Genomic DNA, 24734 nt, shown 5'->3' on the forward strand with positions numbered 1-24734 from the left:
CCTTGGACCTCCCACTGAAATTAAGGGGATTACTTACTGTACTGCATGAATAAGGATTCACCAGAGTAAATAATTATTTGGTATAAAATTGAAAGATCATTTTTTTTTACCAGACTGTGTAGGTATCTGTTTCAAAAATGCTTGCTGGGGAATATTCAGATTAGAAGTTATAGAGCATCAACATTATGGGCATGCACACACATGCCCTACAAAATTTATCTGAATGTGTCTGCACATCCATTTAATCAGATGAGTACAGGGATTTAATGTGAACGGGAGCCAGGAAAGAAGAAATTAATTTCAGCCACTGCCTGCAATCAAGCTCACAGTTTAGAGATGACAACTGTAACATGGCAGTTGCCAAAAACTTCATCAGATGGGGCTACTTCAAAACCAGGTCACATTTAGAAGGTCTGCAAAGCTCAATTCCAAACACTGGAATACCTTTCAGGACACAATGACAGCTGTGGGTTTATGACAGTGTCTTGATAAAATGGAGCAAAGTTTGTGGAAAAATATATAACCAATACTTATAACAATGAACAGAACTTTAGCATTCAGACCTTAACAAATAAAATCTGTAACTACATTCATAAAACCCTAAACAGTAGTGTAAACATCTAATCCCATTGCTACTGTGAAAGTTGCATTCTGCAGCTATCAGGTTTCCCATATCCATCTAATTTGTTACAACACTTATGACTGCTTCTTTATATTAATAATTTATTGACAATAATTCAAATTTTTCAGTTAGCCTTTCAAAGTTTTTTCAGCTGTTTTGGTCAGAAAACGGAAGATTCAACAATCTGAAGTCACATCATGAAAAACACTTTAGTTTAATTTCAGATTTCAAAAGGGTTCAAGCAAAACTCATAAAACGCCCGTTATTCTATTTGGATTCCCAATTTTTAGTCCACCTACCTGAGTAAAAATGGGGAAAAAAATAATAAACAGGACTAGTAAGTAAGCAACTCTGAAGAATTAGCTGTCTGTATAACAGGACATTTGTTTTCCATTCTTGGATCCCTGCTCAAAAAGACTTCGCTACAGAGCAAGAGTTATTCTGGAAAGTCAGAAGTTATCCTAATCAAAGCCAAACTGCTAAAAGTGAAACCTTTCCTCACACAGTTCTTCCATTTACCAAAAATAACATTCGAAATTTCTTGACACTGCAAACTGTAGCCATGACGTACTACAGTCATCCTTCAGGAAGGTCTACTTCACCTTGGGCTTTCTTTTTTGGACTGAAGAACACTGGATAGCAAAATGCCATTCTCTTGAAACCTATATGTTACACAGGGTTTCTTTTTTGTCAATTAAAAAAAATAAATCACAAACTGTCTGAGGCATTTTTCTCTGATAAAGACGACAAGCTGAATGAGGTATCATCAGGCTCTGGGGATGCATGATTGAAATCCATTTCTTCTAGTTCAGGAGGTAAGTCTGAGAGCAGTGCCTATAATTAAAAAAATATTATAATACAGTATTAGGTATACATTCTATGTCAGCATTCAAATGCCTTTTAAACATATAGTGAAAAAACTTTATTGAGCTTTTCAGTCAATGTTGGTATGGGACAGGTAAAAACAAACAAACAAAGAGGTCAGCATTGATAGATCTCGAAAGGAAAAACGTTGTCCAAGATGATGTATCTTAAAGGCAAAAGGAAAAAAATAAAAGCAACCAAATCTCTTCCTAAATAAAGCACAAAATGTTACCCATATAAGACATGATCCAACCAAGCATTAAGAGAAGTGCTATGTATTAAGCGCAGTGCACTGGAACTGAAGAAGCCTAGCTATTTTTCCTAGATCTCACATCTTAGGTCACACGACAGACGAATCCCAGTCCCTCAGTGTACACTGGTGCACTGGTTGTCCCTTTGTAAAAGTCACACTTCTTTGTCTATGTCATTGCTTGTGTAGACTACAAGATCCTTCTTTTGTTTAAAGTTCAGTTTTTCCTTGTGTACAAGACATTCAGCACAACGCTGCCCCAATCATAATTTGAGCCTGTGGGCACTATGGAATAAAACCAAGAGAGTGACAAACCACAGAATGACTAATGCCTTCTATTATGAAAACCTACTTCAAGACTTACCTGCTGCTGTTCTTTATCATCTGATTTAATAGCAAGTATCAAACTCCGAGTAAACGTCTGTAGTTCAAAATACTTCTGTTTGTGATTCTCCAACTCATTCTCAATGAATCGGACTTCTTCATTCTGTGGGGGGAAAATTACATAAAGTCCTGGAAATAATAAACAGCACTGCATCTTTTTAATGACACCTAAACATACTTGCATTAAAACTAAATTGTTTTTTAGTGAAAATGAGTGAAAATATGTTTATTATGATTCCTGCTAAAACCAGTATTAAGTACAGCCAAAAGTTCTATAGTTATAGAATTATAGAACAATGCACATAGACTTTGGATACAAATAGAAGTTTCTGATGAACGACCAGTAGTGTCACACTAAACCTGCATATGCATATCTGTCCTGGTTTGAGGTAAAACAGAACCGATTTTCTGTTCAGTAACTTTACTTTGCAGCTAAGCCTCTTCTAACTACTGAAATGAACAGCATATTGTGCAGAAAATTGGCTTCATTTCTCATTATCCTCCACAAGAGTCACGTGATAGCCAACCATATTACATGCAGACACGGCATTTCAGAATTACTGACTATCATTAAAGCACTAATGACTTGGGCCAAAGTTTACATGAACCTTCTAAAGAAGCACTGCTTTTTATTTTATAATGATGACCTCCAATTCCATTTTAAAATAAATAAAAAAACCCCCACAAAAGCACCAAAGCCCAGGTCTCCTCCGAGAAGTGATCTTGAAAAGGCAGGGTGACTGTGAGAAGAGACAGCAACTACATTCCATTACTACAGCAGGAGGCTTGACACAAAGACCAGGGAAAATAACTTGAAAATTGCTCAAAGCTACCACAAATTAAAATATAGCATCCTCTAGCGCAGCTGAGCTTGACATGTGTCATGAAGTGTCAGCTCACCAACCTCCTCAAGATCTCTCAGGTTACAGAATAAATAAGAATGTATTTGCAAAATGGCGAAATGTCAGTAATGTGCATGCTGTGGCTAAAAAGGCATTTTTCCAACCTTTGCATAAATACATGTTACTGTTCTTGAAATCACTTATTATAAAAATAAAAAATCAATTAAAAATTCAGATTTGATAAGTACTTCAGTTTATTCCAAATATGCCTTCTCCTTCAAACTTACCAACTGATTGGTATGCAAGATCAAAACACTAAATCTGTTGATCAGTGTTGAGCTAAAATTAATTTTCTCTGGTTATTTACCTTTGCAAAGAACATGTAACCTAAATAAACAGTTCACTTTTCAAGACCAACATGATTGTGCATTTTTGCAAAAGGCGTCTGCATAGTAGCACCAAATGTGCATCCTCCAGAAGATAATAAAGAAAATACGTACATAGAAATTGTGTACAATGCACAATACACAAAGTAAGCATTTATGTTCACAGATAATTCACGTTAAGTGTTGCATTTTACCGAGGGATATCAGAGGCAAAAAAACCCCCACCCTTGCTTATGCAACCATATGATTCATTAGGTTGGCAGTTTTGCATGCAAAATGTCCCTGGATGGCTGGTTTTGGTGGCAGCAAATAATTACATAAGCAAATATCAATAGTGAACTTAAAATTTGGAACTTATTTTGTTTTAATGATGAATTATTTTTTTTAATAACATAGAACCATGCTCTGATATTCATGCTTACATTTGCTACACTGGCTGTAATTCCACTTTAGTGTTAGTTTGGTTTTTTCCCCCAGAAAATTCACATTTCTTCAGGCAAAACACTGCTCACCATACTGTTTCAGGTTAGGCTTCCATAAGAAAATTAGCCGAATGCATTTCTTTCAGATGGAAACTTCGAAGTTGCCTATTTTGCAATGGATTTTGCCCAGCCAACGAAGAAATTTAGATTTATGCAGAAAACACACAGGCTCAAAGACTAATCACCAACGTCAAACAACAAACAAGGTTCTGTAGGGCATGCTGTCACAACAAGCCTTTCACTGTGGTGACAGGTGACATTAAGAAAAGGTCATTCCCTCTCCATACTCATTCTCCCCTGCCCTTACCAGGAAAACACTGCTTGAAGGAGTAATTTTTGTTCTGAAAAGATCATCTATTTATTATTTTTGTAATTATCATTAATAGAACATACCTGTTTTCTAAGTAAAAAAATCAGCTACATAGATAAAGACATGCTCAATATACAACACACAACTGTGGCAACTCTTACGAGAGCAGTAACACACACATAACCTTTACCATTTGGCAGAGGACAGCGGCTGTCAGGTATCCAACTGCTTTTTTTCCCCTCCCACTACTGCTTCCAGACATGTGCTGCACTACATTGCGAGAACGACTTCTTCTCAGATCCCCCCATTTTAATAGAGGATTCCAGCTGTTCTGCCCTTTTCCAGAGCTGGCAGCATCACGCTGCATGTCAAAGTGTGCCTAACACTCCAAAGACCAGTTCTCGCACAAAAAGAAGGTTTTGGTGTAGAGGCTAAATAAATCGCTCTGTTTGGGACATGTGGTGGGAGCTCAGATGGCTACAACTAAAGTAATGTAACTGCTCTGTAGAATGGGATTTTTCCTGCCTCCCTCTGGGTTGAAATACGGGTATCTGGCTGTAAATGGGATAAGGAGATGTGACTGAGGGGATGATGTGCAGTACATCGATAGGTGCAGAGGAGTCCCAGGCTCCCCCACACCTTCGCTGAATTCCTTACAGATACACCCGCCTGAATGTTCTGTGAAGGACTATCCTGCTTAACATTTCATAGTCCAATTACTCACCTTATAATCCAAAAGAGAACTCATTTGATCCACTTCAGAATTACTTATCATATCACTTTCTTCATCATCTATAATTTCTATTTTCTGAAACAGAAGTAAACGGTTTATTCCAAATATTCGAATGCATAGGTTAGGCAAATAAACAACAATCTGTATCTCAAAATGCCATGAAAGGACAAAGGTAACAGGACCTTTTGCTCGCTCATGAGAAATTCTGAATTGTGGAGCCCCCATTAGATGGCAATCATGCACCTCAGCCGCAAGATCCAGGAAGAACCCAAACTGAAACTCAGAGCTGCTGCCATGGTGACTCAGGCTGTTTACAGAGGAGGAGCTATATGTCACCACGCTTTTGGCAGTAAGTTGCATATTACATCTCCTTACAGCCTGCATAAGCCTGCATTTTATTCTGTAAGCCTTTTGTTGAAGGCCTTCTGCAGGGCAAAGAAGGTTATGAAAGTTTATTCCTCTGGAGCAAAACAGACATTATGGTAAGTGACAGGCAAGACCTACCTGACCTACTTCTTGCCTAAAAAAATGAAGAGGCCTTCTTTGGCCACAGCGCAAGTCATATGCCCTGAACAGTAGAGGACATTGGTAGGAAGGACAGTTCCCAAATGCATATACACGGGCATTTTCCTTAATTCACAAAAATTCTTGGCAGCTTTTTATATTGGGTTTCTAAAGATATCTGAAGTACAACGTTAAAGGCCGATCTTAATGCTGTTCAGAACTTAGAAACACGTTACAATTGTATCTCAAGTTTTAAAAGACTCAGTTTTACATTATTTACCGCTTGCATGTTCTGTTTTTATTCCCAACAGAAAACCTTCTTATGTAAGAAAATTATGTTAAAAGGTTGTTTCAACATGAGAAAACACAAGTTTTACACATTTTAGTGCACCTATGAGATTTTAATCTTTATTCATATCTAAGCTAGATCTCAAACACATGGAATTAGTAGTGATGGACAGCGCTAAGAATGGCATCTTTTACCAAGAACTCAGAAGGATGACTGCCCAGATGAAACTACAGATTTCACTGTATTCTTGAGAGGGAAGCAGTGGTAGTGAAAGAAGAGGTTTCAGTTTTTTCTTTTTTTTTTTAACTATTATGCATTGTTTTTACAGTTATATAGTCTCATACATGTTTACAGCAAGTTAAAGCAATTTTACTATGTTTTTTAGTATACTGTTAAATACAATGTAGGCAAGGGCCCACCCTGACATAACAACAATTTCATGGTTAGTTCTCAGGGTGTTACTTTAGAGGAGGTTTCTTCTCTGCAGCATATGTGTCTTCTGTCTGCTTGCAGACCAGTCATCAGAAATTTTCTTCTAATCACCAAGGAGAAATCCTTAAAGGGAAGCTAACAGTCTCTCACTAGTCGTAACCACCAACCTCACGAGAATGTGTTGAAGGTAGGGAGGGTAAACCACATTTTCTGTGCTTCAGTGTCTGACAACCCAGCTGAAGTGATAACATTTCAAAGGCTTAACGTCACAAAGATCTGCTGCTGTATCATACCCTGAGTAACACTGTGATTCAAATATTTTTGTTTTTAGCCTCAGCTTGAGGAACGAGTGTCTAAATAAATACCAAACATTCACACTATCTTTCTTATAATTATACATTTTAAAATAGCAGGGGAAAGAACAGATTAGAATTTCAAGTAAGAAAACCCTATCTCTTACGCAAGCTCAGTGTATGTTAGTCCAATTTTAACTGCATAAATTTTAAAAATTTTGTCACAGTGTTTTCAGAACAGAGTATGAAAAAACTACTCCTCTTCCCCCTTATTATATCAAGCTATATAATACTGGAGTTTATGTAGACCGGAGAACTGAGTCTCTCAAACATCATCTTTGCAAACCTTTTACCTTTGTCATTTTACATTCTGCATCTCCATGGTAAATGCATCAGCCTGAAAATCAGAGTGATTATATCTAAGGTCACAGCAGGCCATTAAGGTAAACAGAAGGGAAAAAGGCAACTGCTTCTATTCAGGCAACCACAAAAAATACAGCTTTGGGATTTCAGTTTACGCACAAGATGATCATGTATTAACAAAAGAAAGAAAACGTTCTCTCCTCTACATATATAGAGACGGGAAAGCGTCTCCCGATCACCTTCAGGTTGTGTGTGATTAATGTAAGACAAAGATTTTCATCATGAGCTACTGTCGTTTAATCTCTGACTGCAATACGAGTGCAATGGGAACGGGAACCATCACCTGTTCAGTCTGCAGATAACTTTTAAGACAAAAATTACCCTACCACTTGGGGTCTTCGCTCCTCTTCCTCCTCTCCTTTCTTCTAATTTGAGAGAAGGCAGGCTAAACAAAGGGGATATATTGCATTATTTGCCATGACTCCTCCCTCTGTCTTTCCTCCCTTGTCTCACTGCAGTCAATTAAAACCAGCAAGAACAACTGGGTTTGACTCAATGTGAATGCAAGTGAGAAAACAAGAAATATCTAAATAATGCCCTGTCAAGGGCATGGGAATGAAAAGTACATACCCACCCTGGTCTGCTCTCACATATTCAAGGGTAGCTAAAGAGAGGAAGCACTAAAGATACTTGACTTTCTTAAAGCTACAGAAAACCACTTGCAATTATTTTTCAGGGTTTTTTACTGTTTTACAGTATTAGGTACTTATGAAGCAGCACCCAAGCGTTGTGCTTTGCACTCCAGAAAAAGAACACCAGATTGTTACAATACAGAAAAAGTGGTATAATTCAGTTTCTACTGAATATGCATAGCTCTATGTTTTAGTACTTTTAGTACAGTTTCTTTTAGTGCTCAGCCAATAAGGAAGGACTCTTAGTGCACTCGACTGAGATTTTCATGTAATGAAAAACACTAGTCTTAGACAATAACCTCAACATTAGCAATTAAGGAGGTCACATTAGTAGAAAGGGAAAGGTATACATACCACATTATCAGTAGATACTGGATTCTGGTCATCATCTTTGTGACCGATTTCTTCATTTTGAAGAGCTTCACTTGCCTCTTCTGCAGAAATAAATTAGTTTTTCAGATTTCATTCAAATTTTATGCTGAAGGAATATTAATAGTCTTTACCACTAAATATGTCATCTGCTAGATACAAAAGCAAAGTCATATTATCAATGTCTATTCATAAACAATACTGTATCCCATATTAAAAAAGACATCATATCACAAATATTTCAGGGCAAAGTCACGGCAATCACTACTTGAAACAGCAGGAAAACTATCAGTTGCTCTCTTGCAACATACCAAAACCTTCCTGTTTTTAGGTTCAGGTTGGAATATTCAAAGGTGATGAAGAGTTTCCTATCAGAGGTCCCCAGAACTTTTTTTATTTATCGAAGTATGAAAAGTCCTGCATGCCCTGAAATTGTAAGGTACATATCAGAATCCCACCTCCTCCTTGCAGGCACTGACTAGTTTTGAGCCAAAAACTGATCAAGCAGGTTATTTCATTCTTATATGGCAAATGTTTATTCCTAGTGAATCTAAGCTGCTCTCTTAAGTATAAGCAAAGTGCACACTTGAAAAGTGAGCAAATCTTATCCCTAAATTTCAAGCACAAGTATTAGATGATTCTGTCAGCGCTGACTATGGCCAATGTGAAAAAACAAGGAAGATAAGCATATTCATCCCTATGATTAAGTATGCTTCTCAGATTTATTTTAATTCTCCACATTTAATATACTATCGAAGAAAGTGGTTGATAGAAACATCAAATCAGAAAATAAACCAAAACACAGAGGGCAAGACAACTATGACAAAAAACTTAAATGATGTCATTAACAGCTAGGCTATTAATGGGAAATACACCGCTTCCAAGTGCCAGTAAAATTACACAGTTCTGCAGAGGGTAGAGTTTGCACTAAGAGGGTGAAACAGTCCAGCTATTGCACCTAAAGAGGAAAGGAGGTATGGTGAGTGAACAGGCAGCAGATATTCATGTGGGATACTGAAAAGGAGGGCAGATAGTGATACAGGGGTCTATCACTTCCACACAAACACAGGGGTAACAGGATTTAACCGGAGATTACCAACAGCTGCAAAGAGAGGATAATATTTAGACCAGATCATACAGAGACAGTTATTGTTTTAAGTTACTCTTCTACCAGTAAAATATCTCTAAACTGAGCAAATTTTATTTGAAGTTGTTTCAGATGAATTTAATCTGCCACAGGCCACAACTTCAGAGGAAAATTTCTGCTAGCAGCAAAAGCAAATGGGTCCAAATGGGAGAACCATAAAGCAGGGAGCAGTACATGACCCCATCGTTAGACTCGGAGCAGCGAAGGTCATTGAAGATGCACCTCAGGGACTCTGAAGCAGTGTGAAGCACCGGTCACTCAGTAACCCGGACAGTCACCACTTGGATTCAATAGTCAAATGAAGCAACTCCCTACAGCACTTTCAACTTTTTAAATACTCATCCTCAGCTAATATAAACTGGCACAGCTATAATAGCCTCCACAGAGCTGTGTTAATTTACACAAAGTATGAATTCAATTAACATCTGTTTAAAAACGGTAAGGTATTATAAGAACTTTAATGCTTTATTTTGCACCGCTTTTATTTTTTTTTAAATATTTACACACTACATCTTAAAAGCAAGTGCCATCAACACTTTCACTCTAATTAGGTGACTAAAAATATCTTTTTCCTGTCTTTGACAGTGTTTTTTTCTTGTGTTTTTTTTTTTGTTTTTTTTTTTTTTTTATAAATTAGGACCAGAAGTTAGAGTTCTCAAATATTAAAACAATCACATATCTGTGACTCAATAGTATATGTGATTATTGGGGGAAATATTTTCTAGGAAGTTCAAAATAAGCTGAGCTGCAGCAGTGAAACCTACTCCTTTGAACTGGAGAAATTAATAAAAATAATTCTTGTGCTAGAATAAAGGAATGGAAGTGGGATTTCTGGATGCTGTGGCTCTAATAATCTACTCATAGTCTTACAGCCTTATCTTGTTTCCGAAAGCCTCGTTCAATAAGTGTAGTGTTACTCCTCACTTCAAACTACAGAGAATTCAGACTCTTCCCCTGTCACCATTTTCTTTCAAGCAGATCTGACTAAATCAGTTCCTTCCACACCTCAGGCAAATCAAGGACTCTTAGATTCTGCATCTCACTTGGCTTTCAATCACTTGACCCATTTCCTTATCATCGTATTCTCTTTACAGTAGAATATGACAAAGCTATCACAAATTCATTCCTAGCAGTTCTCCATTTTTCTAGTTCTTTCCTTTAAATTGTTCAGACAAAATGACAAGATCAAGTCTGGCACATTAAGCTGCAATAGCATGCACTAGATCAGACTTTCTTTTAGTTTAGAGAGCAAAGGCTTTATTGATCTCTTCTAATCAGAAGCACTGGGAGCAATTAGTTGAGCTTGTGAAGCTAGTGCCTGTGCCGAGCGGCAGTTCGTCTGCCCTAGGCCCAGAGCGCTAACGTACAAAAGGGAAAGGGAGAGATCGATTTAATGTGGTCATGCGGTTCTGAGAGGTGGAGTAAAAGGGAATTAAGTTTGAGACACTTATCACTCAAGATCATGCAATTTACTGAGAACACACAGGCACCCTGTGTGTGCAGTTCTAAGGCTTTGAGTAGTCCCCTGCTACTGACTTTGATCTTTTCTGTCGGTTTGTATTTGCTTGTCAGAGACCATATACGCACCGCAGACAGATAATGGCAGACGTTCTGCTATACTCTGACATACTGCGAAGCTCTTTTAGTTCAAGACCAAGTCTGAGCTAATATACCTTCTGAATGTATCTCATCAGCATGAGCTTAATATCAGGAAAACTAACCACATAGCTGTGATCAGCTCAAACCGGGCAGGCTCACACGCATTAGTACTTGTTTAGATGAGAACTGCTGGTGTGATTCAGACTAACAGGAATGGATATTCAAGCTGGCTGTGTAGAATTGGCCAGTTAACAGAGAGCATTTTTTAAAAGCTGGCCTCCTGGGGAAGTGAGACTTTCGCTGTGAGTCCACCTCTCAGGTGCACCGGCAAACCGGAACTTGTCATTTAACTTTGGGTGAATCTGGCAGAAACAGAGCTCTTATGATAAAAGGTTTCTGCAAGCTTTGTGATAACAAAACCAAAAAAAATTCACATCGGAGTAGTAGAAGAAAGAGACCAAACAGTACCTTCAGTATGGCCAAGGTCGATAAATTGTGACTGTTAGACACTCTTTCAGACTTTTTGGAATGAGGACAACAGGGGATCCAAAGCATGCACACTGCACAAAATTAGAAATATACGCACAGGAATAACTGCATTTCAAATACCTTGTGAGCTTCCTTCAGATAAGCAGATTGATACTTCATCATTCCTATCATTATCATCCCCCACTTCAGTAGCAGTTTCCTCTCCTGGATTAAGTGCTGATTTAGAAACAAATTCAGATTGATCAGAGAAATCAGCAGGACCTCCTCTAGGGGGTGGGACCTCAATCCCCATTAAACGATATTTCCGTCTTCGATTCCCAATCCAAGTCTTGTAAGAGAAATAAACATGAATGATATCAGAAACTATAACAAAAGCAACAGGCCCACAACCAAGTGAAATTAGCACATCTATACTACAGGAACAAGAGTGTAGCCAGCTGTTCAAGGGAGGTGGTTATTTGCCGGTATTTGACCCTCATGACGCTGCTTCCTGGAACACTGTGTCCAGGCTCAATCCTCCAGTACAAGGGAAAAGGGAAGGTGCACAGCAAAAGGAAAAGAAGCAACAGTCACAAGTCACAGCAAGGGAAGCTCTGACTGGAATTAAGAAAAAAGAAAAAAAAAAAGCTTTACAGTGAGGCAATGGGACAGTTTGTCCATAGAAGTCTTGGCATCTCCAACCTTGGAGGTACTCAACAGTTTACTGAACAACATCCTGAGAAACTCAACCTGACTCTGAAGTCAATCCTGCTCTAAATAAAGAGTAGGACTAGGTGACTTTGTAAGGTCTCTCCCCACCTAAATTATTCAAGGAATTTAACACAAGATCTTTGATCCAGGTTCTCCCACTCTGCAACTTCCACAAGGGGACTAAAGCATCCAACGACCCAAATGACCTGCCTGTTCTAGGATTTCTTACAGCACGGAAGAAACTGTCCAAGGTGGTAGTTCTACATGACTACACTTTGATGACAGAATATAACTTGGCAGAATTAAGCTCAGTGCAGTATTATCCTTCCGTCCTCTTTGGCTGGAAAGCAAGCCTTTATGAAACATTGTTTGCAATATGGTATAACAGCATACTGTAAACAGTGGTGGGAGTTGAAACAGGTCCAGGACCAAGGAACTTGCAAAACCATTCATGATTAGATGGGTATAGATGCTCTAAGTTCATTTTATATCAAAACTGACAGTCTCAAAAAAGGAAAAAAAAAAAAAATCACATTCAAAATTCTCCAAGTGGATCTGTATAACTGTTAATTAACTTGCTTTCTCTAATGAAGAAAAATCTACACTAAAAATTATTAAAAATTCAAAACAGAGTTTAACATGATGTCATAAGAATTGTCTGCAACTCTTCACTTCTTTACTCTTTCCTTTCCTTTGCATTACTCAGGCTTTTGACTTCTCATCCAACCTCAATTCTACTTAACAGCTCTTGTACCCAGACAGTTAGTTCCATCTAAGTAAGTTCTCCGCTGGCATCCAAAATTCCTTCTCAGAGCCAGGAATCAATTCCTCTGCCAACTGTTAACTTACAGTCGTCTTGAGCGGGCTCTCCCCGGCCTTCTGCACCATCTAAAACACAGTAGGAGCAGTGCTGACAGCACTAGTGGGACCATCCTCATTGTTTCAGGACCTGACCACACACTGGCCCAGGAATGGAATGGTGGAGTTTGGCCACGTGAGCTGTCACCATACAGAGTGTGATTGATCACTGTGATAATGATGTAGGCACAGCATGGTCGTTACTAGGTTCTGAAGCATGCTCGGTGCTGGAATTTCAGGATTGCTAAAAATCAGACATCTCCCTAGAAAGCATGGGCACCTCCTACTTTTGAAAACATATGCTCATGGCATGGCAAAATGCACATCCCTTCCATAAGGTCTATGTTCCAACAGAGTTTACCAAACACATTAAAATATTACAGTATTTTTTCTTTAAAGATACATCGAACAACATTACTATGGCTTTATTTCAGAAATACCTGCATTGTTCCTCTTCCCTATCACGCTTTCTTTAACGACAGTTCTGACAGATAGCTTAAGAAGTTTAGTGAAAAAGTTTTTATTTATAATACCTTTATTATCAAATAGAAAAATTAAGAAATATTGACAGCAGTCCCAACTATTAAAGACAGCTTCATGCTGTGCCAGATGAGTCTCTAACTAGCTAAAGATGATGTGCTTAACGCTATTTTTGGCAAATCATTTTTGTTGGGTGATGTCTGCTTTCCCAGCTCACCGATTTTCCTCATTGAAGAACGCAAACCAGAAAGCTACCTAGGTATTTCTGTACATTATATACAGTTTGGAAAAAGAAAAAAAAAAAAAAGAAAAAAAAAGTGGCCCCTTCCAGACCTATTTTTCTTTTTTCCCCACTGTATTGCCATTCTTTACATTTTCTCATAATTTTATGATGGTAACAAATAGTGCTAACAACTACAAAATTCAAAAGCAAATCTGCTTCTTTCTTCTAAAAATCTCAGCCAAAAACTGAGTCACTTGAGAACAGTAGATCTTACTTGTCCATTTTACATACCCTTTCAGGCATAAAATCTTTCATTCAACATACTGAATATGTCATAGAAGGTATTTTTATAGTGTCTCAAATTAAAATGGGAAATAAAAGTAATAAACTTCCATATCCTGCATGCTACATTTAACAGTGAATATTTTGGAGCAGTCAAATGATGAGTATAAAAGCAGACTAGTATTTCTATGTAGCAAACGACACAATAATTCTAGTTATAACCTTAAAAGATTATGTCCTTAAAAACTCCAAACAACATCAGTAAAGCACACATGATCAGACTCACTAAGCCTACTTATGGCAGCCAGCAATGAACTCAGCAGCAACTGCCCCAGCTTCCACTGAACAGAGGACCAGCAAGCGCCGGGGAAGCAAAGCTGGAGTCCAGGCAGAAGGAGTCAGCATATGTCTGCCCTCAGGCTGCTTACAAGTAAGTAGACTGGCAGGAGCCACTTCAAAAGCACCATTACAGCTCTCCAGATATTGAGGTTAGGGTGTCAACATGCTAGAAAGATTCTAGGTTGGAACCTTCAGAAATCCCACTTAACTGAAAAAATAAAGATGGAATATTCTGAGTTGCTTTTCCAATGTCTCTCTCGATCATAAGCCAGATCTAGACTAGGCCTACAGCCCCAACAGGGAGAGCTGTGAGTCAGCTGTGAAGAATGAACAGCCATTCTGCTGCAACTGTTTGATTTCGTTACTAAACTCAGACTGAAGCACTACCTTCAGTAACCCATCTTTGATCTCATGAGCTGCTGGGAAATTCTTTAGCCTGTGGTGGTTACCTAGGAGTACCTTTTGACCTTTTATGAATGAAAGCTTTATGTTCTATTAAATAAAATACGTTGTCATGCATTTTTCTTATATTCCTCATATATTTCTGAGGAGTTTGACAGCTGTCATCCATCTTTCTCAAATATCTAGTGTCTCGCTGCCAAGGAGGCTATTCTGCTTTCAGATGCTATTTTGGTATGGATGAAGAAAATTACTCAAGAAAAATATAAACAAAAATGGTTAAGTAACCCACCCCTCCCCGACAAATATAATCAGCAATAATTATATTGTCAGCAAAAGAAATATTGTAAGTTGAATTAAGTATTGGCCAGAGTTCACATATTTAGAGATGACATAACACAGGGGTTTTTTGTGTCTTGGGAACATGTGAAAGACATTTAAGGGTGCAAACATGCCTGATGTTAAGGTTCAGCCAGCAGTCACTTTGCAAGTCCACTCTCCTACTAGAAATACAAAAACTACGGAGTAAAATGACCTGTTCGACCTTAAAAGACCAAATCCAGTGGAACTACGAATAATGGCAAACATTATCTTTCCCTGTATTGGAAAACAGATTTGATACTTCCTTTGTACTAGAGATCTTTCAAGACAGTATGGGTCATAAGGATCACTCATTTGTACTTCTGGAATGGCAACATCAATCTGGACAAATCATTACTTTTCATTTTAAAAGCTATTAAAAAGGGAATAATGGGGACATGTATCTAACTGAATTAAAACAAGTGATATGATATGTATATATAAACGTTTCGTAGTTATATATGTTTATATATTTTTATATAAAATTATATTTATATATTTGTTGTGTGTATTATTTGATGTACATATATTTTGTTGGGGTTTTTTTATATATGTACTTATGATTATTTTACATATGCTGCTTTTTTTTTTTTACACACAAATGGAGACAGAGTTGCTAGTTGCACGCTGCCTAGAATTCAAGGTACAGTGAAACACCAAGGCAAAAGTATTGAAAGCAGAGAGCTTTTCCCAGAAGTGTCCCTCAGTCCAACTCTCCTTGGCTGAGCATGCAGTATAGGGTAGAGATGCTGTGGTTCACTCATGCCTTGCAGCTGACTGCATCAGTGCTGTGTCCTGACTCATGAGAAAGAGACTATGATGCACAGTAACCTCCAGACATCAGTGCTTACTACCGAAGAAAATGCAGGTTGGCAGGTAAGGAGAGAGGCACAATACCATGTGCCTTTATAGATCCCAAAACAAATTTAGGACAGATCCTCTAGAGCACATGATGGAAAACACGTGTCCTACAGCTGGGACACACAAAATGTGCCTTAGAGAAGGGACAACAGTAAGCACTGAAGATCACATGCGTCCTGTAGCATTAATTCAGCCCTTACAAACAAACAAAAGATTCAGCATGGTGCAGGACCAATGTCCACCTAATTCTTGCTACAATTCTCAAGTCTGCCATACAGAGGAACCAGAGGCAGAGGTAGGACAGATCCTGGTAACAACACCAGTTACCGTGAAGAACAGAAATCTTTTTGTTCATTTGTGTGTGTATGTTCTAATATAGGTTATGCCAGAGAGTCTTAGGGAGTTGATCAGAGCCTAGTACATCTGCCCTGAAGACAAAAGCATTTCCAGCAGATGCTATTGAAAGATGTGTACAAAACTTCATACTGTAATCCTGTGTGTGTGCCAATAAGGATGTTCTTCAGGGAACAAAGTAATGGAGGTAAAATATGAGTGTCAGTCTTACTGTCCTGTGAAAAAAAGGTATTTCATATGCAGGAGTCCACTTTGAGATGCTGTCAGTGCAAACAGCTTCACCTTTCAGAAAGCAAACTGAAGGGCTTGGAAAATATAGAGCAGCTTTATTCTCTACAGAGAAAACGGTAATTATTTTCAGCCTCCAAAAGTACAATTTATTTTTTTTTTATAATTCACATGTGCTCATGAAAACAAGCAAGTATGTCACCAGATTAGTGTTCAATACTGAACGTAGCTTTGGTACCATTTTGATACACCAAACCAAGAGAGATCTCCACGAAAGAGTTTCAAATAAGGGCTCCTAGTTCAACTTTTGTAGCAGTGTCAGAATTTTAAGAAAGAGGTGGAAAAAAAGGATGAAGGCTGAAAGGACTAGTCACAATTGTCATATCTGTTAAGAGGGAAAGGAAGACTCTAACCATGTTTTTGTTCTGACTGCAAAGACAGTCGCAGTAGTTTCTGAAGAATGGAAACACTCTGAGCGAATGAGACACCCACAGTTTGAGAGTGATGATGTATGTCTGGTAATTGGAAATACAGTGGGATCAGCTGATGCTGTACCAAACTTCCCAACCTCTGGAACAGATCATGTGTAGTGGTTCTCAGGAATCAGGCTATCCACACCAAACCTGTGCTTTCTAAAGCAATCCTTCCTCTATGACACCCATAGGGACTATCAAATTGAAGTGACCCAGAATTCTTCACAGCACCCTTTGCCCTCTGTCACATCTCAACCTGGCTTCAAGATAGTCTCGTAAAATATTTTTTTCCTATTTTTAAGCATTTTCTTTCGCATTTACAGTGATTTTTTTTTCCTATAAGCATTAATGAGAAATATTTTCCCTGTATCTTTAGAAAGGCTTTTTTGTTTCTTAATAGCAATAGAAATAGCACTTTTCAGTCTTCTAGGATATCCCTAAAAAATGTAACATGTCTACTTAAAATCTTACTCAAGTCTAAAGAGAATGTCAAACAGCTCGTAGTGCTACTCCTGCTGCTGATCAATAAGACTCTTACCTGAGGGCTTTTTTCTATATATAGACTGTAGAAAGAGCACGAGAGCACTTCCCAACATGGTCATTCATTATGTAATACGTGAAATCTATTTCAAGCTTCCTCATGAAATTTTTAAAGGCTTTCATCTGTTCTATTTTTGCTTCTGCAACAAGATAGGGGAAGACTCTAGATTTCTTACCCGCACTATTTCACAGTCAACATTTAATTCTGTAGCCACAGCTTCAATTTTCTCTCTGCAGACTGAGCCCAGGCTGGTCATGCCATTGTCCCAGTATTTCTTTAGGGTAGCTAAATCTCGGTCACTAAATTGTGTGCGGTCCTGTAACTGTAAGATAAAAAAAATACTGTTAGATGAAAAAAAATTCTGTTTATGCTGTTCATTTAATTTCCAGAGGTCTTGCATACAGTAAGACACACATGTTATACTGTCTCCATGGCTTTTCTTCTCTTTTAACTCTCTCCCTCAAGAATTTTATTTTTTAGTTTGTTTTTTTTATCCAGGGTAGTACAGAGCTCCCTGGGATTTGCTTTAAAGGCAATGGCAGTGCTAACGCAAGTTTAAAGCACTTGAGCTTTGTTTCAACTCCACCTGATTTTTTTAATTTGCTTTATCTCATTCTTTAACGCCTTACTGAAAATAACTGTTTTCCCCTTGTGCTGTTTACTCTCTCCACCCAATTTATGCAAATTATTCCTTAAGGCTTTTCAAGTTTCTCACCCTCCCCCACCCAAAGTTCTTTTATCTTACTGCAAACTACAATACATGCATAATTCAAAGGATTCTGAGCTCCTAAAGGGAATACTTTAATGCTTATTTCGTAAGCTTCAGAGTTTAAATTGGTTCCACTGTTTATTTGCAAGTTCCCTAACTCTGTGTGTATATTTATCAAAATATGTGACAGTGGATTACTGATACAAGGAGTAACACTGAGAAACAAATCCTAGACATCCTACCACTTCTTGAACAATTTTGGGCACACACTGTCATTCGCTAGTAGCATTCACAAGCTTTATCAAAAATTATTAGCTCAGAATTTTAACTAAAATCTACAGTTTCTTTACACCAACCCATGTTTGTCATCTCTTCTGCTATTACATAAAGGTACGTATTGGTACATTGTACATAAATGCAACAATAAAATCTGCACTAGTACGTGCAGATGGCCGCATGGACCAAATTTGTCATTATTTCAACAGTTGAATTTTGTAAGACAATCATGATTTCAGTATCTGAAACCTGTGTTTGCTCATTTGAAAACTGTTAGAATGAAGTAACTTTAAAATGGAGTAAAAAATTTTTGCAGAACTATAAACATTTGACAATCTTGTACAGTTATCAATTTTAATTTTTGCTAATCTTCAGAATATGGTAACCCTTGTGATTTTCTTCTTTTAAAAATTACTGTTTCTCAAAATGTTAGAAGCACTTGAGTCTCCTTAATATATGACTACAATAGTTGTATCAAAACCTTGTCTCCTTAAAATAATCCCAGGTGGTGCAGTAAAAACACACCCCACAACAGTTATAGCCAAATATGGTCCATTATTAACTGCTACCAGGCACCCAGATATTTTCTTGGCGATTGTTTCATATGTTCCAGTTCAGAATTAGAGAAGCTGTTTTCATCCTGCCTGTCCATTAGGTGACACCTTACGCAGGATGCCAGGAGCCCCCCTGCAGCTTGAAGTAGGCGGTGGGGAGAGCCGGTGGCCCCGTGGCCACGCAGGCTGCCAGCCAGCGGCTCCCCTCCGCTCTTGCACACCAAGCACCGAGCAGCGGCTGCAGCACAAGAGATGCACTCCCAGATGGCAGACTGCGGTCTATTTTAATCTAAAAGGAATCCAGCTGGCACATTTCAAGGCTGCTTCAGGATGAGCAGCAAAGTGCAGCCCTCCGGAGCACCCCGCCGACCAAAGCTCAAGCCCTGATGCCCACTCACCCTCCGCAGATGCCGCTTTTCCTGCATGCCTGACCTGAGATCCTCCTACCTAAAAGCCATTTTCAAAGAACAAAAGTATAGTTATCTCCTGAATCACTGCAGTAATATCTCCTTTTATAGCTGTTGGAAAAATAGATTGTAACTTCAGAAAGTGATGGGAAGAGCTCTTTCTTGTTCTGCCGTCGGGGAGAGGCAGCCGAGCGCCGAGGAGAGGGAAGGCAGAAAGGAGTATGACAGCAACGCTCAAACTACATGGAGGAACAAGTCACTCTGGCCTATCCTGCTTTCCTGAACGCATGGGTAGCTCAGGGCAACTTCACCTTCTAAAGCATACCAAGCGTTTTTAAACATAACTAACGAAGTAACATTCGCCGTTGGCTCTGGGGAGTTCACACTGACAACTCTGCTGCAACAATTCACCACTCACACAGCTTACTGCAAGCGGCGCTTACCGAGGAAATAAAATAGAAAGTTTCTTCTTATTTAATAGGCATAGCTTAAAGAAACCCCCTGAACATGCTGTGGAAATTCCCCCTCCCCAGCAGAGGGACAAAATGAGAGAAGCAAAAGGCAATCTGCCTAATATTACTCCATCGGTAAGGGAGCAGCCCTAGTTAGTGTTGTCTTTGCTCATCTAGTTTGTTGCAAGGCCCAAATTAGAACAAAAATCAAAGAAAGTACAGCTGATGCTGGAGTAAGTTCAGATATTTTCTGCTTGCCACATGATTTTCCAGTTATCGAAGAAAACGCTTCTACTACTGAAAGAATACAGGGCAAGAATACTTGCTATCAGAAAAGCTTTATATTTGCAATACGCAAATGGATCCCACGTGAGACAGAAGACACACAGTAACTGACCACAGAGTTACCAAAGGGTTGGTACTGCAGGAAGGGTGCAGAGGCTGCTCAGCTTTTACTTACTAAATACAAGTATTTTAAGTGGAGAAAGCAGTGTTTAGCAAAACCACCTGGCCTTCAAAAATTTGACTTAAAAAAGGCAATGTCATCTCTTTTCCATTTCAGGTGGATGTATGTTAATTCTGACGATCCACTACAACTGTTTTAATAAAATTCTTATTAGATAAAAAATTTTCAATGTTTTTCACCTCACAGCTGCTATATAATTTTGCTATAAGACCAGGGTTGTAGAGCCAGTCTCAACAGCTTAGATCAAAGTAGATGTTTTAAAGTTATGGGGACTCTCCTGTAGCTACATTCCCGAAGAAGTCTTTTGCAGCCACTTGCTGTGGAAATAGGGGTGGTGGTGTGTATGTGTGGAACTTAAAGCTTTTGTTTTACCTCCTTGTCAAAAAATAATCCCTATTGTTTCAGATGACAATATGTAATTTTGCTTTTTTGTTGCTGTTGCAGTTACTGCCACACCAGGTACTTTATCCTTTCACTCATTCCTGAAGAGCTCGTGCAGAAGCACGTGAATCACGCTGACACCAACTGCAGGGCAGAGAAGGAAACGGAGAACAAGTTTTTCCAGTCAACTGATATGAAAGAAAAACCACAAAACCCACACTACACACCACACGAAAGAATCCAGAAAACAGGAACAAAATTGAGAGGAAAACCAAGTGCATGTAAATAGCAGATGGTATGAAAAGGCAGGTACCCCTCAGGGTGGAGGAGAGCAGCCTTACTGTGATGCCTGGCTCAGTCCACCCTAGCAAAACCAACGTATTCTCATTCCACTTGAACTTTTCTACTTTGGAGTCTGTAGCTCATTTTTGCCATTTCTTCCACCGGGATCAGCACTGAGTAACCTACTGAACACAGCAGGTAGGAATTGAGCCTCTGAAAAGCTAGAAGCGCTGTCTTCAGAAAAGTACATTTTGGCAGCATAAGCCATGAGCGTAATACAGCTGGGTGGTCTTTGCAGCAATGAAAGACAGAATCTATGAGGTTACTGGACTTGAAATTTTAGCAGTGTCCCCAAAAAAAGATTCTCAGCATTGAAGGGCTCTGATTCACAGCGGAGTTGCTAGGAGGGCAGCAGCTCACCACGTGCAAGTGAACTGCAGGAGTGTTCTGCCTGCACACTTGTGCACAGTAAGTGTGAGCTCCTTGACACCAGCTCAGAGAGGGCAAAGGGAGATGGGTTGCCTACCCCGCTCTCACTTGCTGAACCTTTGTAACAGGATCAGTCTCCACCCTTACGCTCACTAGATGTAGATAACACTTCAGATTGTACAAACTTTAGATCGAGACTAATTCACCTTTGTGAAACTGTGCCATATGCCTTTTCACAAATTTCTTAGGGAAATCACAAACTACATTCAATTATAGGATCATCCCTTTGACGAAGATTATACATAAGTTTGAATCCTGCATTATAAGCAGCTCAAAAATTACATAATGACTTTCGTGAGAAGGGGCAGAATTTCTACGTTGAACATACAACTACACTTCCATCAATTTAGTTAATAACCTCCTTAGTTAATGCTTAGTATCATCAGAGAAACTGAGGAAACGAGAAAAATCACGCAGTTCTACAAATATCGTTATATTGATGGTTATGCATCAGTTAGCACAGGAAAAAAAATATCAAAAGATAACACTGAAAAGCGTCATATTTAGCACAATACTTCCCATAGCTGAAGACAAGCCAGCAATTCAGTTCATATTTTTACTTCATTATACCAACTATTATGAATACAAGTCTCATTTCCTCTCTTCAGATCCTCTGCTTGCTGATTCGAGGCTCAGCTTTATCCTCAGCAGTATTAACTATTTGCCGAACGCTTTACATTTACCAGTTCAGCTGTCCATAGTTTGAAAAGCAGGGAGAAGCTTCTTCCAGCAGAAAACAGACTATCAGCTCACAATGAAAAGCAATCCTTGCGAGCAAATTGAATCAGCAGTTCTGCCGAGCACAGGGTTAAACCCTGCTTATCCCCTGACCTCTCAAGTGTAGTAACAACATTCTTATAAGAGATGACCCAGTTTATTATAGACATTCCTGGCACTTTGCCGAGCCCCTCATACTACCCACTGTGCATGCAATATTTGTGGTGCAAATCTAGTGTCTATAATTGGGATGAATAATTGCATTGCAGTCGAGTGTCCTTATCCTGCCTTTTATTAGAGCCTGCTTTTTTAGATCAGTTTTTATGCATCAGTTGAAAATGTTTCAGGCCACATGCGCAAAAGCTATACACGATCTTCAGATTATTAATAAAACACATTAAAAAAATGAAAGAACTAGAGCTTTAATAGACATGTAGTAACTATTGCATTTATGCTGCAGCTGAGCACTGTATGTTGTTAACAAAAAGTTATTTTTACTTAAATTGCAGTGAAATCACATTAAATCAACAGTTCAGTTCTGATGCTCTGTGATGAAATGTTTTAAGGTAATTGATATTTCTAGCAAACAGGCCTCTCACAACAAATTTTAGTCACTACCTCTCAGAGACTCTATCAGGGACAAACAGCAAGAAATCCCACAGAGTAATACTTTTTTTGTACATTTTAAGGGTTCTTTAAAGTTTAGTAAAAAGCACAATAGGACAAAACAGTGACACTTAGCTCCAATACTCTCTAGCCACCTCAGCATCTTATAAATTGGAGGCACTTCTTACTTTAAGTTACTCTAAATAAAAATGTCCAAACTTCTTTTGTGCCTAAGGCTAGCTTTATTAGACATCCACTTTTATACTGGAACAAATGACTCTGTATCTGCTTCTCCACACTTATCATATTTTTAAAGCTCTCCATCACACTCCTCCACTCTCTCCCGGTCATCTTTTTTCAAGGCTGAAGTGATATAGCCCCTTTGGTTGTTCACTATACGGCTGTTCTGTGCCTTTGATCACTGTCACTGCTTCTCTATTACATTCCCGGGAGGAAAGGGAAGATGAGAAGTGCACACAGAATCCAAGGTATGAACAAATCCTAGGTTCTTTTATACAAGCATAGCGTTATTTTGTTTTATGTCCCATCCCTAGTGATGTCAGCATTCAGTGCTCTGAATTTTGACACTACGTAATGTCTAACTAATTTTTTTAATATTATCAATTCATATCTCAAGATCTTATTTGTCCATAATAATAGTTATTTCCAAATCAATATTCTCATATGTTCCCCCTTTCTGATCTGCACCATTTAATATTATTCTTACTCTTCAGTCTATTTCTTGATTTCATTTCCCATACACGAATTCTGAAGGTCTGTATTCTGCCTTAACAACACTGGCATATTTAACCTCACTAAAGCTACGCCAGGTTACACGTTCCTTCAGTTTGAGGTTTTAAGTTGAGGTTTCACAACTGTCACAAAGCTGTGCCTCATCTCAGTGATACCCAGTCTCCTGCTGCAGAACCAATCCTGCCGCTTTGCCTAGACACTGATGCTCATACACAGTGAATGTTGCTCATGCAGGAACAGTGCAATCAGAAGCATCTTTGAAAGAACCGTACTTTCTGCAGACAGGCACACTGCATGCATTTCCACCCAGTAAAGCCCTAAAGACTCTCAGGCCGTACATGATTGTGCGCAGGAAAAAAGAAAGGAAAGGCAGCTGGTGGCCATAACTACCAGAGTGATTCAGAGAGCCGCTTTCCAGACACTGCCTTTCCCCAAGTCTTGACAGTTCCCTTCTCATCCCAAGAGCAGGTAAGTACCCATCACAAGATACATTCCATCTTCTTAGGACAAAGAAACATACTTGAAGGCCCCTAGCAAAGCAAAGGGCTAGAAGTAATTTGCTACTGTCAGATTCACTCATAGAGCAGAAGATGCAGCAGCAAGCTGCACAGTCTTCCGGCAAAAAGGTGTTTGGAAACAGACCGCAAGCCAAATGGCATCTGAAGGCACCCTTAAACTATACTGCTAACATACTATTAGTACAAAAACTGTTAGATTTCTGGAAGAGAGACTTTTTGCATCTTTTCCCACTGGCTGGGTAAGCTTGAAGTTTGCTCTGATAGGAGGACTAATAAATATTTCATAGTACCACAGCTTGAAAAGAGCTGTAACTGCTTCAACACTCAGCCAAAATTACATCTATTCTGTTAATATGCGTTTCTAAACCAAACACAGCTAAGAAGGAAAGAAAGGGCAAAAAGAAAAAGAGCTATCAGTGCAATAGAATAGTCTAGCCAAAAAATTACACTCTAAACTCCAGTCATCTCACTCCATAATTTCCAAAACCAACCTCCAATCCTCACAAACTGACAACTTGCCCTTCTTGAGACTTTGAACTAGTTTGTCAAATAGTGAACGTTCAGCCTCAAAGTAAACTGATTTTTAGACAGTAATTATCATGATTCTTAATCTATTATTATCTACTATCACAATTCTTAATTTATTAATGTTTTCCTCATACTTGACTAGAAAGTCTGCTTGTCCAGTTCCTGGCCAGATACGACATTCCTTCCAGCCTGCAGGACCACAGCATACGATAAGCCTAGGTGACTTGAGGACCTTCGGCGCAACATGCCCTATAATCAAGAGATTTATTTGGTCTGAAACTAAGATAAGACTTGCCCTCCCTTTGCATTAACTGGAGGACTACTGTTGGGAGTAGCAAAGAGCTGCTGTTCACAGCAAGAAGGTCATGACACATGTTATGCGTGTTATTATCATCTAATGTAAATACTAACAAAGTTAACTACCTTGAGATATGTGGTGAAGTATTTCACAGAAGGAG

The 24734-nt window shown here is 38.8% G+C and overlaps 1 protein-coding gene across 1 annotated transcript in view; it reads right to left on the reverse strand.

Moving 5' to 3' along the window:
- Positions 1-819: 819 nt before the first annotated feature.
- HDX (highly divergent homeobox) overlaps positions 820-24734 on the reverse strand; it is a 39602-nt gene continuing 15687 nt past the window's right edge. Inside the window, exons 4-9 of the mRNA XM_009881684.1 lie at positions 17314-17460; positions 11171-11378; positions 7801-7880; positions 4865-4948; positions 2101-2223; positions 820-1456 (exon numbers count right to left, since the gene is read on the reverse strand). Of these exons, the coding sequence (XP_009879986.1) occupies positions 1331-1456; positions 2101-2223; positions 4865-4948; positions 7801-7880; positions 11171-11378; positions 17314-17460 (768 nt within the window). The 3' untranslated portion in view covers positions 820-1330. The remainder of the gene's footprint in view (positions 1457-2100; positions 2224-4864; positions 4949-7800; positions 7881-11170; positions 11379-17313; positions 17461-24734) is intronic.

The sequence above is a fragment of the Charadrius vociferus genome, unplaced genomic scaffold (assembly GCF_000708025.1).
Source record: "Charadrius vociferus isolate BGI_N301 unplaced genomic scaffold, ASM70802v2 scaffold472, whole genome shotgun sequence".
NCBI classification, from domain to species: domain Eukaryota; kingdom Metazoa; phylum Chordata; class Aves; order Charadriiformes; family Charadriidae; genus Charadrius; species Charadrius vociferus.